The sequence below is a fragment of the Mastigoproctus giganteus genome, chromosome 8 (assembly GCF_048544385.1).
Source record: "Mastigoproctus giganteus isolate SK-2022 chromosome 8, ASM4854438v1, whole genome shotgun sequence".
NCBI classification, from domain to species: domain Eukaryota; kingdom Metazoa; phylum Arthropoda; class Arachnida; order Uropygi; family Thelyphonidae; genus Mastigoproctus; species Mastigoproctus giganteus.
In genome coordinates, this window is record NC_143582.1 from 49,227,903 (window position 1) to 49,241,299 (window position 13,397).

Consider the following 13,397-nt stretch of genomic DNA (forward strand, 5'->3'; position numbering starts at 1 on the left):
TTGGGAGAACAGTAGAGACAGCAGATGAATTTGACAGAATGAGGTAGAGAGATTTTTAAGCCAGAGAAGGTTGAAAAGAGGAGATTTCAAATTAGCAAGTCTCTGACAGGGAATATCGGAATGGACATATGCACAAGTACCACCTTTGAAACGAAAGGAATCGCACAGCAAATAATTTGGGCAACTGAGATGAGCAGTGGTTGAATCAACCGATAACTGAGATTCCATCAGATGAAGTACATGGGGTTTGGCAGACTGCAAGTGGAAATCGATATCGTCGAGATTAGAACTGAGACCACATATATTTGTGAAATGGACTAGGAAGTGTTTGGGAGGTTTAGATCTTTTCGCAGATAAGCTTATTCTATTAGTTTGACAATTCATGGCGTAGTCAATAGTAAGAAAAGTGGGAGGGACATGCTGCATGAAGTAATGAAATTTTTGGATATGGCGTATGGTAAGAATATACCCAGATCCTTGACACAACGTGGCCTCGACAATGTCCCCTGCATAAACACTACTCGGACTCCCTCCAATCACTATCTGGCAGAGTAGAGGTAGCAAGATTATACACTAGCTGATCCGGAAGCCTCCTACAGAGTTACCAATAGATTCGGTCCAGTGTACTAACTAGCGGGTGGCATGCGAACACCGTTTTAGAGCTGTGCCCTCAAATTGTAAAGAAGTTTGGATCTCACCACGATGTCCATCATAACCTCAAAAGACATCAGTCATACTGCATGATGGAAGAGATGGGGAAGGTTTAACTGGAACTCGGCTCTGGAGACAAAACATGGGTTCCACCACTTCAAGTCTCCAATAAGCAAAGTGGTTGGTATTGCACTGGTTGATGAGAACATCTACCACCTAGTATTGCCTGGTAACACAAAGGGGCAGCATTTCTCCATGTGGTGTGGTGTGGGCGTGACACTTCGACCCCTGCTTACGTTGTTTCACACCTGGGTGGTCACCTACAGTGTGCTTATGCATGGGGGTTATATCCAGGATTACTAACAGTCCCACCATCGTGAAGGTGCAAGCAGAGGATTTGGCTGTCGCTGACCAACCGGACTTCACCAAAATTGGGTCCACTTGATTTGAGTGTCACCTGAATATCAGTTCCATCAGCGTTTTAGACTCCCAGGTAGCAAGTACAGCTTGTCTGGCATATCTGAGAGAATGTCTACAACAACCTCAAGGACCTAGGTGTGATAAGGTCTTCCACCAATGCACACCTTATCACTTGGTGTGATAAGGTGTGCACTGGTGGAAGAATGGGTTTTGTTGTCATAGAATCTTATAGACACCCTCATATCAAGCGTGGTTCATTGCTGTCAAGCCTATTTAGCCATCGGAGAAGATCATACATTGATTGTACTGACGTCGTGACCATATTTTCAAGCATCTTGTATCAACTTGTGTAATGTGACCTTTTTAGTAATTCTTATACAACCCTTTTAAACATCCCTTATACTTGTCCATAGTTTCTCGCTGTCTCCTCCTTCCATTATTATTCTGTGGTACCCCATCATACCAAATTTTGTCCCGCTTCATCGCAAGCTGCACGAGTTGCACATTTTCTACATGTTCTGTTAATTTTGTTGAGCAGTGTCAAAAAACACCATCCCAGAGCAAAAACTGTAGATAATCTAAGACTTGCACACACATACATAGATACCATCATGGTGGCAAATTTGTGTGAGCTGAGAAGACAACATCAAGCAATTTATTTTGGCTATTTTCAGATTAAGAGAAGAGATTATAAATTACTATCAGCAGTGCCCAAGGAGGAAGGGGGGGAAACTATTCGTATCATCTGTCCATCACCACTAATAATTTGTCTAATTCTTCCTTAAATTTATTCAAACTATCCTCTTCCACAACACCAGAAGGAAACAATTACTCTCTGGTTGGAGGTAAGTTTTCACATATCTAAAAACTGCAACTATCCTTAATTTAAATCTATACCCCTTTGTGTGACAGATCCCTATATCATTCAAGAAAGAGTAAGGATGCCAACAACATTTAATTTACTCAATCCATTTAAAGCCTTAATTACTTCAATCAAGTCCCCTTGCAGATGTCCAGTTTCCAGACACTGCAATTTATAGAACTTAAATCTTTCTTGGTAAGGGTTTGCTGATGATACAGAAGTTATCAATAGTTAATGACAGGAATCAGGTTATACTACTACATAAATCAGGAAGATGGGCTAAAAGTGGCAATTGAGATTTAACATTGGTAAAAGCAAGGCCCTGGATTTGGATAGTAATAATCCTAGAATAATACCAATTGGCTGGTAACCCACTCAAGGTGGGGAACTAAAGAGATATACAGTGGATTCCGGTTATTTGGGCCACCGGTTAATTGGGGCAGCTATTTATTTGGGGCAAATCTTAAAGAACAGAACCCAATCGAGAAAATAGCCAGGGTTTACTTTGCTTAATTGGGACAACATGCCGTTTAATCGGGGCAGGAGACCGCAGCACTGGAGATTACCCTACGATTGTCTCTGACCGTATACGTGGTTCAGTCAGATTTCTGGAGGTCCCAACCATAAAACAATTAGCAGTCACCTGTTTATTGGGCTTTTCTGTTAGTGCAATCTATCACATGGATAGTAAAGTCGATCTTATTGAATTTGTGATAATACGACAGTTGGAGGCGCCTCCGTAGCCGGGTGGGCAGGAGCAGCAGTGCTCCTGCACACGCTTCTTGATTAAACCGGGGTTTGAGCCTGTGTCCACCAAATACGGAGGATGTGGAAAGGTCAGGGAATGACCACTGCATATCCCCGGAGCAATATGGCCTTAGTTGCTAATGCTCCTAAAAACCAAATAACAAACAAACAAACGACAGCTGGAATTCTGTGGGTTATTATGGTGAAATGTGTTCACACTTCCATGGAATCTACAATCATATAAAAAAATTAATTTTCAGAATCTTCTCTTCATTCCTATTTTTAAAGCTTCGTAACTCGTTACTCCATTCTCACTTGCACGTATCATGTTACTTGTAATTTGTGTGTGCCGTGTTCTTTGTTATTGATTGCTTATCTTTTTACCGTTTTAAATTTTAACCCCCTTCCACAAATGTCAGTGAACAGAAATATCAACTAGTTAGTATGTACATATTACAGTACGTATTAATTATTCCGATTATCACATATATTCTTCCGATTTTCACGTATCATTTAATTTTTTAATTGGTAAGATAATAAAAGGCAAATTTGTGCTTAATATATCTTTACTTTTATAGACTGTGGATAAATTTCCTCCTATTTTTGCTAATTAGAATCGCCGTTTAAGAGAATTAAAATTCAATTTACAAACATGATCACAATGATGGCGCTTACTACATATCGTATAGTGAATGGTACTTTACTATGGTGAGTCCGTCATAACGTGATTTTACAGTGAATCAAATGTAAAGCAGAGATCCATTGTATTTTTAACTATTTACGTGAAACTTCGGATAATTGGGGCAGCCGCTTAATCGGGCCAAAATGCACTAGTCCCGACGTGTCCCAAATAACCAGAATCGACTGTATTAGTAATTGTACAGCCCAATGTGAAGCTCTCTGACCATGCAGGCAGGCTATTAGGACAGCTCATGTGGTTTGTCAATGGTATACATGATTTTTAGCAGCAGGGACAAGGAAGTGATTATTCCATTGTATAAGGCAATGGTTAAGCTGCATCTTGAATAGTGCACACAATCTGGTAGCCTCATTTTATATTGTTAATATCAACTGGGTGGTCCCACACTCAGAGTAGTGGAGAATGAAAAAAAAAAAAAAAAAAAAGAGTAATTTGCATGCAGTCAGATATGAAGTTCTCTAAGCAGTAGAGTCAGACTTTCGGGACAGTTCATGGAGGTTTGTCAATGATATATAGGAATTTTTCCAGCAGGGATAAGAAGGTGATTATTCTATTGTATAAGGCAATGATTAGGCATCTTGAATACTACTTACAAGGCTGGAAACTTCATTTTAGGAAGAATGTGGTTTTGTTGGAAAGCATGCAGAAAAGAGCAACAAGTTTAGTGAGAGGTAGAAAAGGGTGCTTTTACTTATAAAGTGCTGAAGATGCTAAGCTGCCTAGTCTCCAGATGCTGCAGTTCTGTAAACTACTGCATCTGGAGGCTAGGCACCTGCAAGATCCAACTGAGGTGTTTAAGGCTTTGAATGGACTGAGTAAGCTCAGCGCTGATGGAATCCTTCCTCTTGGTCATACTACACATACGGGGTGACATAAAATTGAAATTGAGGATAGAAGTGTAGAAGTTTGCCTTTAGCCAGTGCATAACTGACTATTGGACCAAACTGCTATCTGTTGGTGTGGAAGTAGGCAGCTGGAATAAATTCAAGGAGAAGATAGACAAACTATTGCAGGGGATGGACAGGTGATGTGGGAAGTTTTTTTTCCCTTTTAGCTGATGCTGTATAAGTATGCTTCTTTTTTTTTTTTTGCATCATTTGCCACTACTAATTCTATTTAAAAAGTAAATATAAATTTCTGTTTCATGAGAATATTTTATTACTATATTTTTTATTTCTTACCCAATTTTTCAATGTCCTAATTTCTACCCTTTCTTATCCTAATTACAGAATTCCATTTTAAAAAAATATATAAATATTAATAACATTAAAAATATTTATTAAAATAATTAAAAATAAAAAAATAAAATATTAATTAAATATTAAAAATAAATAAATTTTAAATGATGCCATATAAGCTTGCTTTCTTGAATTGTTCACCACTACTAATACTAACTCAGACATTAAATTTGATATGGCTTCATAAATATTGTTAATAAGTATTGAAAAGAGTAAGTGGCAGTAAATGAAAATAGCAATGAACCATGATGGAGTCCACTAATAATATAAGATCATGAAGAGTAGTGGCCATTAATAACTATTCTCTGTCTCCTGACACTAAACCATTGCTTTAGACTCAGCCATAACTTGCTCCTAATGCTACACTGTTCGAATTTATACAGCAGTCTTTCATTTGTAATGGCATGAAAAGCTTCACTGAAATCTAAGTATATGATGTCAAAATTAAACTTTTTGCATCCAGTTCCTTTCTATGTCAAAATTGATAAAAGACAAATAATTAAGCTGTAATAAGTATAAAAAATGACATACAAAAGAAATTATTTCTGTTATATTCTTGGTGTGTAACACTGTTATTACATTATAATCAGCATTTATGCATTGTAAGGTTATCATAAAGTGAATATAAAAATTATATAAAAAGAGTATTACATACAGTATGTTTATAACCATGGGTTATACACAAATGTTGATCATCAGATCCAGAGAGAATGTAGTCTCCACTATCATTCCAGCATATAGTATTTACCTGTTCAGACAGAAGGATACGAATTAATTTGATACATGACAGTTAATACAAAACATAATATTATGAAATTTTAAAATTGTATTTTATTTACACACACAGCCAAAATGTTCCCAAATTTCAACACAAAGCTTATTACAATAATACTTACACAGCCATCATGAACTGGTAACTTAATTTGAAGTCTAAGTTTTTGTACAAAAATCCTGTTACCTATAAGTACACGAAAAAAAAATCACAAAAAATGTCAAATATTAACATAATATGTATCCAAAATGTGCAATTAAAATATTAGAATTTCTTTAATTTTAGAACAAATATATTTAACTAAATACTGGCAAGCTAATCTAGTTCTCACATTCTCTATAAAAAGAAACATTACTCAGCTTTGGACATTTTCCAAATTGTTTCCAAGCTGAAGTAACCAGTTTGGTTGCATATTATACATATATAGCTATTTTGAAATAATACTTGCAAAAATATTATCACCATTAAACTAAATTAAATATATTAATTTTTTGTTCTGAAAAGATGACAATGCAACTGTAACAATATGTTACTTTTAAATAAAAAGGCTTTAAGATAATATTCCAGATTAAATAATTGAAATATATACAATATATACACATTATTATACATACTATATATATGTAATAAGTATAAAAATGGGGTGAAAAGTTAGGGGGTAATGGAAAAATATAAATAAAAATAATATTACATTTGCATCTGAGTGGGCAAAGCAGAAGCAAAGGATACAAAAGTTTATATATATGAGGTAAAATTAATAAGTCTGTTGAAAAGTGTGAAGATGAATGCATAAATTACACAAAACTCCAAAACTAATAGGAGAAGGAAAAGCAGAAATTGGAGATGTCGAAGGTGTGAGAAAGAATGTGAATATCCTATATGACAAAATGAATTAAGCAAAATTATAGGCTGAACTGGACAGCCAATTAGAGAGAAGGAAACTGTAGAGCAAAATGATTAAATTAATACATGGAGCAATAGCAAACATCAGATAAGGGTGGAAAATTTTGTTTATAAGTCCAGGGGCTAGAAAATTATAAAATTAAAATCTAATGTCAGCTAAAATAAATATTGATAGATAATCAATAAATATATTAATTATGTATCAATATTTATTTTTAGCTAATGTCAGATTTTAATTTTCAGAGTATCCAGTTCTACAATACCAGGAGATATATATATATATATATATGTTTATTTTATATATGTATATATAAATAAAAAGGCTGCCCATTTGAAATCATCCAGTGAATCAGTTTTGTTAAACTGAAGCATTAAAAATTTTAAATAAGGATATTTAAACAGACCATTAATTGCAAATTCACATACAAATTTCATAAATATTATTAATTCTGCTTAATGAAGTCCAAAAAAATGTTTCCTTCTAAGTCAGACTAATTATTGCTAAAAAACAAAATGGTAGAAGACAAAGAATAGTTAAGGCATTAGAGCAAATGATCATGAGTGAAATGCCATGCTTGAGTGGGGGGGAGGGGATATACAGACTAATAGGTTAACAATAACCACAGGCAGAGGTGAATGCAATTCATGCACTGCTTCTATTGGATTGAGCAGCAGTCTGGAAAGCAGGGTGCTGGGGATTTCAAGGACTGTCATCATGGAACAAGAAAATACATGGGCTGTGTTAGGATAACTAAGAGTAAGAACAGGTGCATGTATACCAATGCTATTAGTAAATAAATTTGATGAATTTGAAGTGCTGGTCAAGACATCACAGGCAGATATTGGTGAGATATCAGAGATATAGTGTCAAACAGAAATAAGGAATGAAAGTACAGAAAGAAAAGACAGGCCAGGAAGGGAGGAGGGATTATGCTGTTAGTTAAGAAACATAAAATACTGGATTCCGTACTGTTTCTATTATTAATTTATTGCAATGATTCTCAACTAAGGTGTCATGGCATGTTGGAAAGATGCAAGCTTCTTAAAACTATTTCATGAGATTAAAAAAATCTACATTCAGACAAATGGCATTTACCAGGTCCAGCCTTAGGCTGGTTCAGCTAACTGAACCCAATCAGGCCCCATGCTGTTTTTTTTTTTTTTTCATATACTGTTATTTAGTACTGAATTTGTGAAATACTTTTATGTTCCACATGCTTCTACTTGTTCTAATGTGTACCATTGAATGTGGTGTAGACTTTGGAATTCACTGAGATAAAAGCAAGAAAGATTAGGCTTTAAGTATAAATAGAAACTCTACAGTTATAAAATTAATACACCTCTGTGAGAGAAAACAAGTCATAATGGTACAGACCTAGAAGTGTTTAACAGTAAGTATCTATTGCAAAATAGTCCTTTGTCATGCCCACTGTATGAAAAAATATGATAAACTGTACACATATTTTCAATAATAATAATAATATGTCCTGTATTAGGAAGCACTCAAAATCACCCTAAATAGGTACCCCGCACTTCCTAGGGCTGATTCTGACAGTTACTCTTTGAAAGCTGATTGCCACAAACCAAAATTGGGGCTCAGAAGTGCTCACAGGCAACACTGGTGTGAATATCTCAATACTGAAAAAACAGACATTAAATATTTTCAACAATAAACTTTTCTCCTTGAATTAAAATACATAAATATAAAGATTTGTATAATTTATGAAATTTATTTGAATTTATATTAGACAACACTTGAGCCCACCAGTTTGACATGTGTGATCTGAAAGAAGTCACTCTACTGATATACAGCTCTGATCAATGATCTGAATTGCAATGAAAATCAACTGAGGAGTCATGGTATTTTAGGATAATGCAAGTATGCATGTGAAGAGTGATATACACATGAATTCCAGGTGTAGGTGTTATATACAGTACTATTATCAATACCTTAATCTGAGAATAACACACAAGTTGCTGTGATTGGCTAGAGAACCAGTTAATGATGCTGACAGTGCACATTTCCCAAACTGGTTGAAACAAGGAATTCTCACATTTCCATTAGTATTGCATTGCAGTTCTTCATTGCCAGTTGTTGCATTCTAAAAATAGTAAGTAGTGTTATTATAAATCTTATTATTAAAAGTTTCATTTTTTCTACTTTTTGTCTGTAAAATATCTAGTGCTAAATTCAATGCCAGAAATCTCATTAATTTCTTTAATAATTAAGCTACATTGTAAATAGTGCAAACTATCAATTTACATAGCTTTATGCTCAGCACTATTTATAGCAGTTATACAGATTCTTATAGTCTGAAGCTTAATGCTCTAAAACTTTATGGAATATAATAATTAAAGTAATCAATGAGATAAGTAAGAAATAAATAACGTTTAATTATTATCATTATTACTATTATTGATGCAACCAACTACATTAATTATAATTCTACATGCAGCATATTTTATTTAAGGTACTTGTAAAAAAATTCACTAGGTCAATATTGAGACCTTGTTTATTTTTAAAATAAATCATATCATGAAAAAAATGTTCCTAGCCCTGCTCTAAGAATTCAAGAAATGATGTATTAATATTAGCAGTGGCAAATGATGTAAGGAAGCAAAGCTCATACATCAGCAAAAAAAAAAAAAACACTTCACAACTCACCTGTCTATCCCTTCTAATAATTTGTCATTTGTCTAATTCTTCCTTAAATTTATTCAAACTACTCATTTCCATGGCACCAGATAGTTGTTTGTTCCAACAAAAAATTACTCTCTGGCTGAAAGCACATTTTACCACATCTATCCTGCAGACATCCTTTTTCGATTTAAGTTTATGTCCTCTCGTGTGTCATCCAAGAAAGAGTAAGGATACCATTAGCATTTAGTTTACTCAATCCATTTAAAGTCTTGAACATTTCAAACAGGTTTGCTCACAGATGCCTAGTTTCCATGTGTTGTAGTTTGCAGAACTGAAGGCCTGGCCTTTTGTGGTAAGAGTACCATTTTGTGTTGGCTAATCCCGTTGCAATTATCTGCACCCATTCCAAAAGATTCACATCCTTCTTAAAATCATCCTGCCAGACCTCTATGAAGTACTCAAGATGGTTAGGCCATATTCTACTACTAATTCTCAAGTTGTAGCCTAACCACTGTCTTAAATAACACTAGTTAACATGTAAAATATTACAAAAACGAAAATACCCAATCTTGACTAATTTTATGCTACTGAACATGGCAATCACATTAAAATTTGTCAATTGGCTCTTGTTTTCGAATTACAGTTGGAGTCTCATATCAGCGAGTTACTCTACATTATCAACTACAGCTCTCAGAAAACACATGACAACACTGAAGTTTCAGTACCACATATTTGTGTGAATAATCTGGATGACTTGTTACGTATGTGGAGAAGTCAAATTAGCTTCAAGAAAGCATCCCTTAACTCAAGCCATAAAAAAGGTCAAATTATTATTAGCCATATAGTGCAAGGAAGCCTGACGCTTATGCTGCACTAACCAAAAAAAAATTTCTGAGTTACAGAGAGAGAGAGAGTCAGAAATCAGAATGATATCCAGCTCAGGACCCTGGGTGTGCCAAGCCCATACTCACCAGATGTGAGCCTCTGGGGTAAGACTTCTTGTACTTTGGGTGTAAATTAGGAGACCAGGGCAAGAACTGGGTTCCACATATATGCTGCACTACCTGTTCATCAAAACTCAACACATGGGTGAATTGAAAGGGCATTTTATGCCTTTCACAATGCCCATGATATGAAGAAAGCCAACAAATCACATCACAGACTGTTCCTTCTGTATGGTCCCTCCTATTAGAAAAGATATGACAATGATGGTATGGGTTGGTATATTTGGATACATCACTGTGTGACGTACCCAAATATACCATCTGCAATTCATCCCATGCCTCATGGTGAAATACTACCTATTCCTGAACCACCCAACCATTTTTCGGTACACTCTGATGAAGACTGGTGAACATCAACTCGATATACACATCGAAGTACAGCAGCTGTCAATGTCAAGGGATCCACCATTTTGTCCAAACCTTTATCCTTCTAAACCATAAGATCACAGAAAGAGAGCTTAATGACTTCATCAGGGATCTCAAAGTGCCAAAGAATAAGGCAGAGCTTTTAGCCTCAAGGCTACAACAGTGGAATCTTCTAGATCATTCTGTGAAAGTGACAACGTTTCGTACTCGAAATAAAGACTATGATAAATTCTATCAAACAAAAGGTGAACTCACTGTTTGTAAGGATGTTGGTGGTCTAATGACAGCAATGAATATGAGGCACGTTCCGAAGAATAGCAACTATTTATAGACGCTTCTAAGGTTAGCCTTAAGGCTGTTTTATTACACAATGGAAATATGTTGCCTTCGACACCTCTTGCATATGCCGTCCACAAAAAATAAACATACACAAACATGGAGAACATCCTCTTAGCTGTGCACTGGCAGATATGTGGTGATTTAAAGGTAATCAGCATTTTATTAGGACTACAAAAGGGTTGCACTAAGTATCGTTGCTTTATCTGCGAGTGAGACAGTCGTGCCAAGGATATTCACTACGAGAAGAGGAGTTGGCCTCAACGAAAATCATTAACACCTGCAATAAAGAACATAGCATTTGAACCTGTGGTAGATCTAAATAAAGTTTTAATTCCACCACTCCCCATCAAACTGGGACTCATGAAAAGTTTCGTGAAGGCTTTGGAAGTGAACAGTCCTACATTCACATACAGTAGAGTGTCGAAAATCTGAACGTCAATAATCCAAACGAGCAAACATTTATTTATTTTTTTATGCTAGTACCATAAAATAATTACAGTAAGCACCAGTTATTGTGATCACATTTGCAAAATCAATTTTGATGCTATTAAACAGCAATTCTAATAAGCGAAAATTGGAGGAATATTACCCACAGGCTATAAAAATATAAAGCACAAATTTACACTTTTATTACCTTACCAATTACAAAATTAAATGATACATGAAAATCGACAAACAAACTGAATGCTGAATCAACAAACAATCAACAAACTGAATGCTGTCCAACTCAACTACGCTTGCTGAAAACAGTGAGAGATCTAGCAGCAAAGAAACGAAGTTCAAAAATGGTGCAGAAAAGAATAAGTAATTATTTTTGTTAAAGATCTATACCTATATATCATTGTGGCTGAAAGTTCCATTTTTTTTTTTTTTTTTTGTTACCTATGAATAAAAATACGCAAGCACAACTTAGTGTTTCTATTTCTATACTCACTAAAAGTTTTTTTTTTTTTTTTTAGACTCCAGAAGAGTATTTTTGAAAATTTTGAAAATCTGAACAAATCAGAAGTCCGAACTACCCAGGTAATAATTAGCTTGAATTATCGACACTCTACTGTAATTGCAAGAGAAATTCCAAAGACTTAGTACAGAGAAGATTAAGGCAAGTGTTTTCGTTGGTTGACAAATGCAACTTTTCTAAGCCAAACAGTTCGAAGTTTTCTAGGAAATGTAAAAGCCAGCAACTACAGGCAGCTTGTGGAAGATCTCATTACTTCTTACAAAAAACTGTGGTGCAACATGTCATTGAAGATGCATTTCTTGTGCTGACACCTGGATTTCTTCCCGCCAAACTGTGGTGCTGTCAGCGAAGAACATGGTGAGCAGTTTAACAGTATTAACAAGGATTAACAGTAGCCGTAGGCAGAGGTGAAGGTGATTCTTGCACAACTTCTATTAGAATAAGTAGCGACCTGGAGCAAGGGGTGTTGGGGGTTTCAGGGACGGATAGCAGTCTTCCTGAAATAGGTGGGTATATGGAATGTGTTAGGGTAACTAGGAATAGGAATAGGAGCATGTATGCTTGCATAGAAGTATAGTAAATAAATGCTAGAAGTATAGTAAATAAATTTGATGAATTTGAAGTGTTGGTCAAGACATCAAAGGCGGATATTGTTAGGATAGCAGAGACGTGGTGTCACAGAGATATAAGGAATGCTGAACTGGAATTTGGGGAGTACAATGTGTACAGAAAGAATAGACAGGATAGAAAGGGAGGAGGTGTTATGCTGTTAATTAAGAAAAACATAAAATCAAAAGAAGTGCATCCAGTTGATATAGATGAACAGTGCACTGTTGAGTCAGTTTGGTGTGACATAAGTGCTCGAAAGCAAAAATAAGAGTAGGAGTGTGTTGTAGGCCTAATGTCTTGAATGAGTACAATGAACAATTGTACAGAGAAATAGAGTGGGCTAGTAAATCGGAATGTCATATAATGGGAGATTTTAACTTCCCAGATATTGACTGGAACTTGTGGGTTGGTCACTCACACACTAGTCAGACTTTTGTGGATTTATTGGATGATTGTTTTCTGCAGCAGCATGTTCGAGAGGCAACCAGAGAGAGTAATACTCTTGATCTGGTTATCAGCAGTGATCATTTGTGTATTAAGAATTTGCAGATAAAGGAACCACTAGGTGGCAGTGATCACGGTGTACTGATGCGGGATCTACTTAAAGATTTAATTACCAACAGGGGTAAAGGAAAGGGTTTTTGTTTCCGTAAGGGTGAGTACAGTGGTCTCCGACAGTTTTTAAATTCTGTACAGTGGGATCAACTGACGATGTTACCAACAGTAAATTCTAAGTGGGAAGCATTGAAGGAATTAATCATGGAAGCTACTAAAAGTTTCATACCTATTTAAGAAATATTGTTCAAGGTTTAGGCCAAAATGGTTATTTAATGAACTAATGAGACTCGTAACGGAGAAGAAAAATGCAGGGGATGCATATAAATTATCAAGCGACTCAGAAGCCTATGGCAGATATAAGCTAGTCTGTAATCAGGTCACAAAAGAGGTAAGGCAGGCGAAGGCAGATTACGAGAAATCCTTGGCAAAAGATGCTAAGAAAAACAGCAAGAATTTCTTTACTTATATAAACTCTAAAAGGAAGGGGATGAATCTGATTGGTCCACTTGACATCGATGGGTCGACTGTTGATGATCTTGCTCAGATAGCAAACAAACTGAATGAGTATTTTGCATCTACATTCACACATGAGGAATTATTAAGGTTTGAAAATGGCAGAAGGTTAT

The 13,397-nt window shown here is 35.5% G+C and overlaps 1 protein-coding gene across 2 annotated transcripts in view; it reads right to left on the reverse strand.

The window, feature by feature from the left end:
* LOC150081523 (DDB1- and CUL4-associated factor 6-like) overlaps positions 1 to 13,397 on the reverse strand; it is a 328,354-nt gene that overhangs the window by 298,068 nt on the left and 16,889 nt on the right. For both annotated transcript variants that reach the window (XM_090380016.1, XM_090380015.1), the window contains exons 2-3: positions 5,515 to 5,576; positions 5,274 to 5,366 (exon numbers count right to left, since the gene is read on the reverse strand). In XM_090380016.1, the coding sequence (XP_090236142.1) occupies positions 5,274 to 5,366; positions 5,515 to 5,576 (155 nt within the window). The remainder of the gene's footprint in view (positions 1 to 5,273; positions 5,367 to 5,514; positions 5,577 to 13,397) is intronic.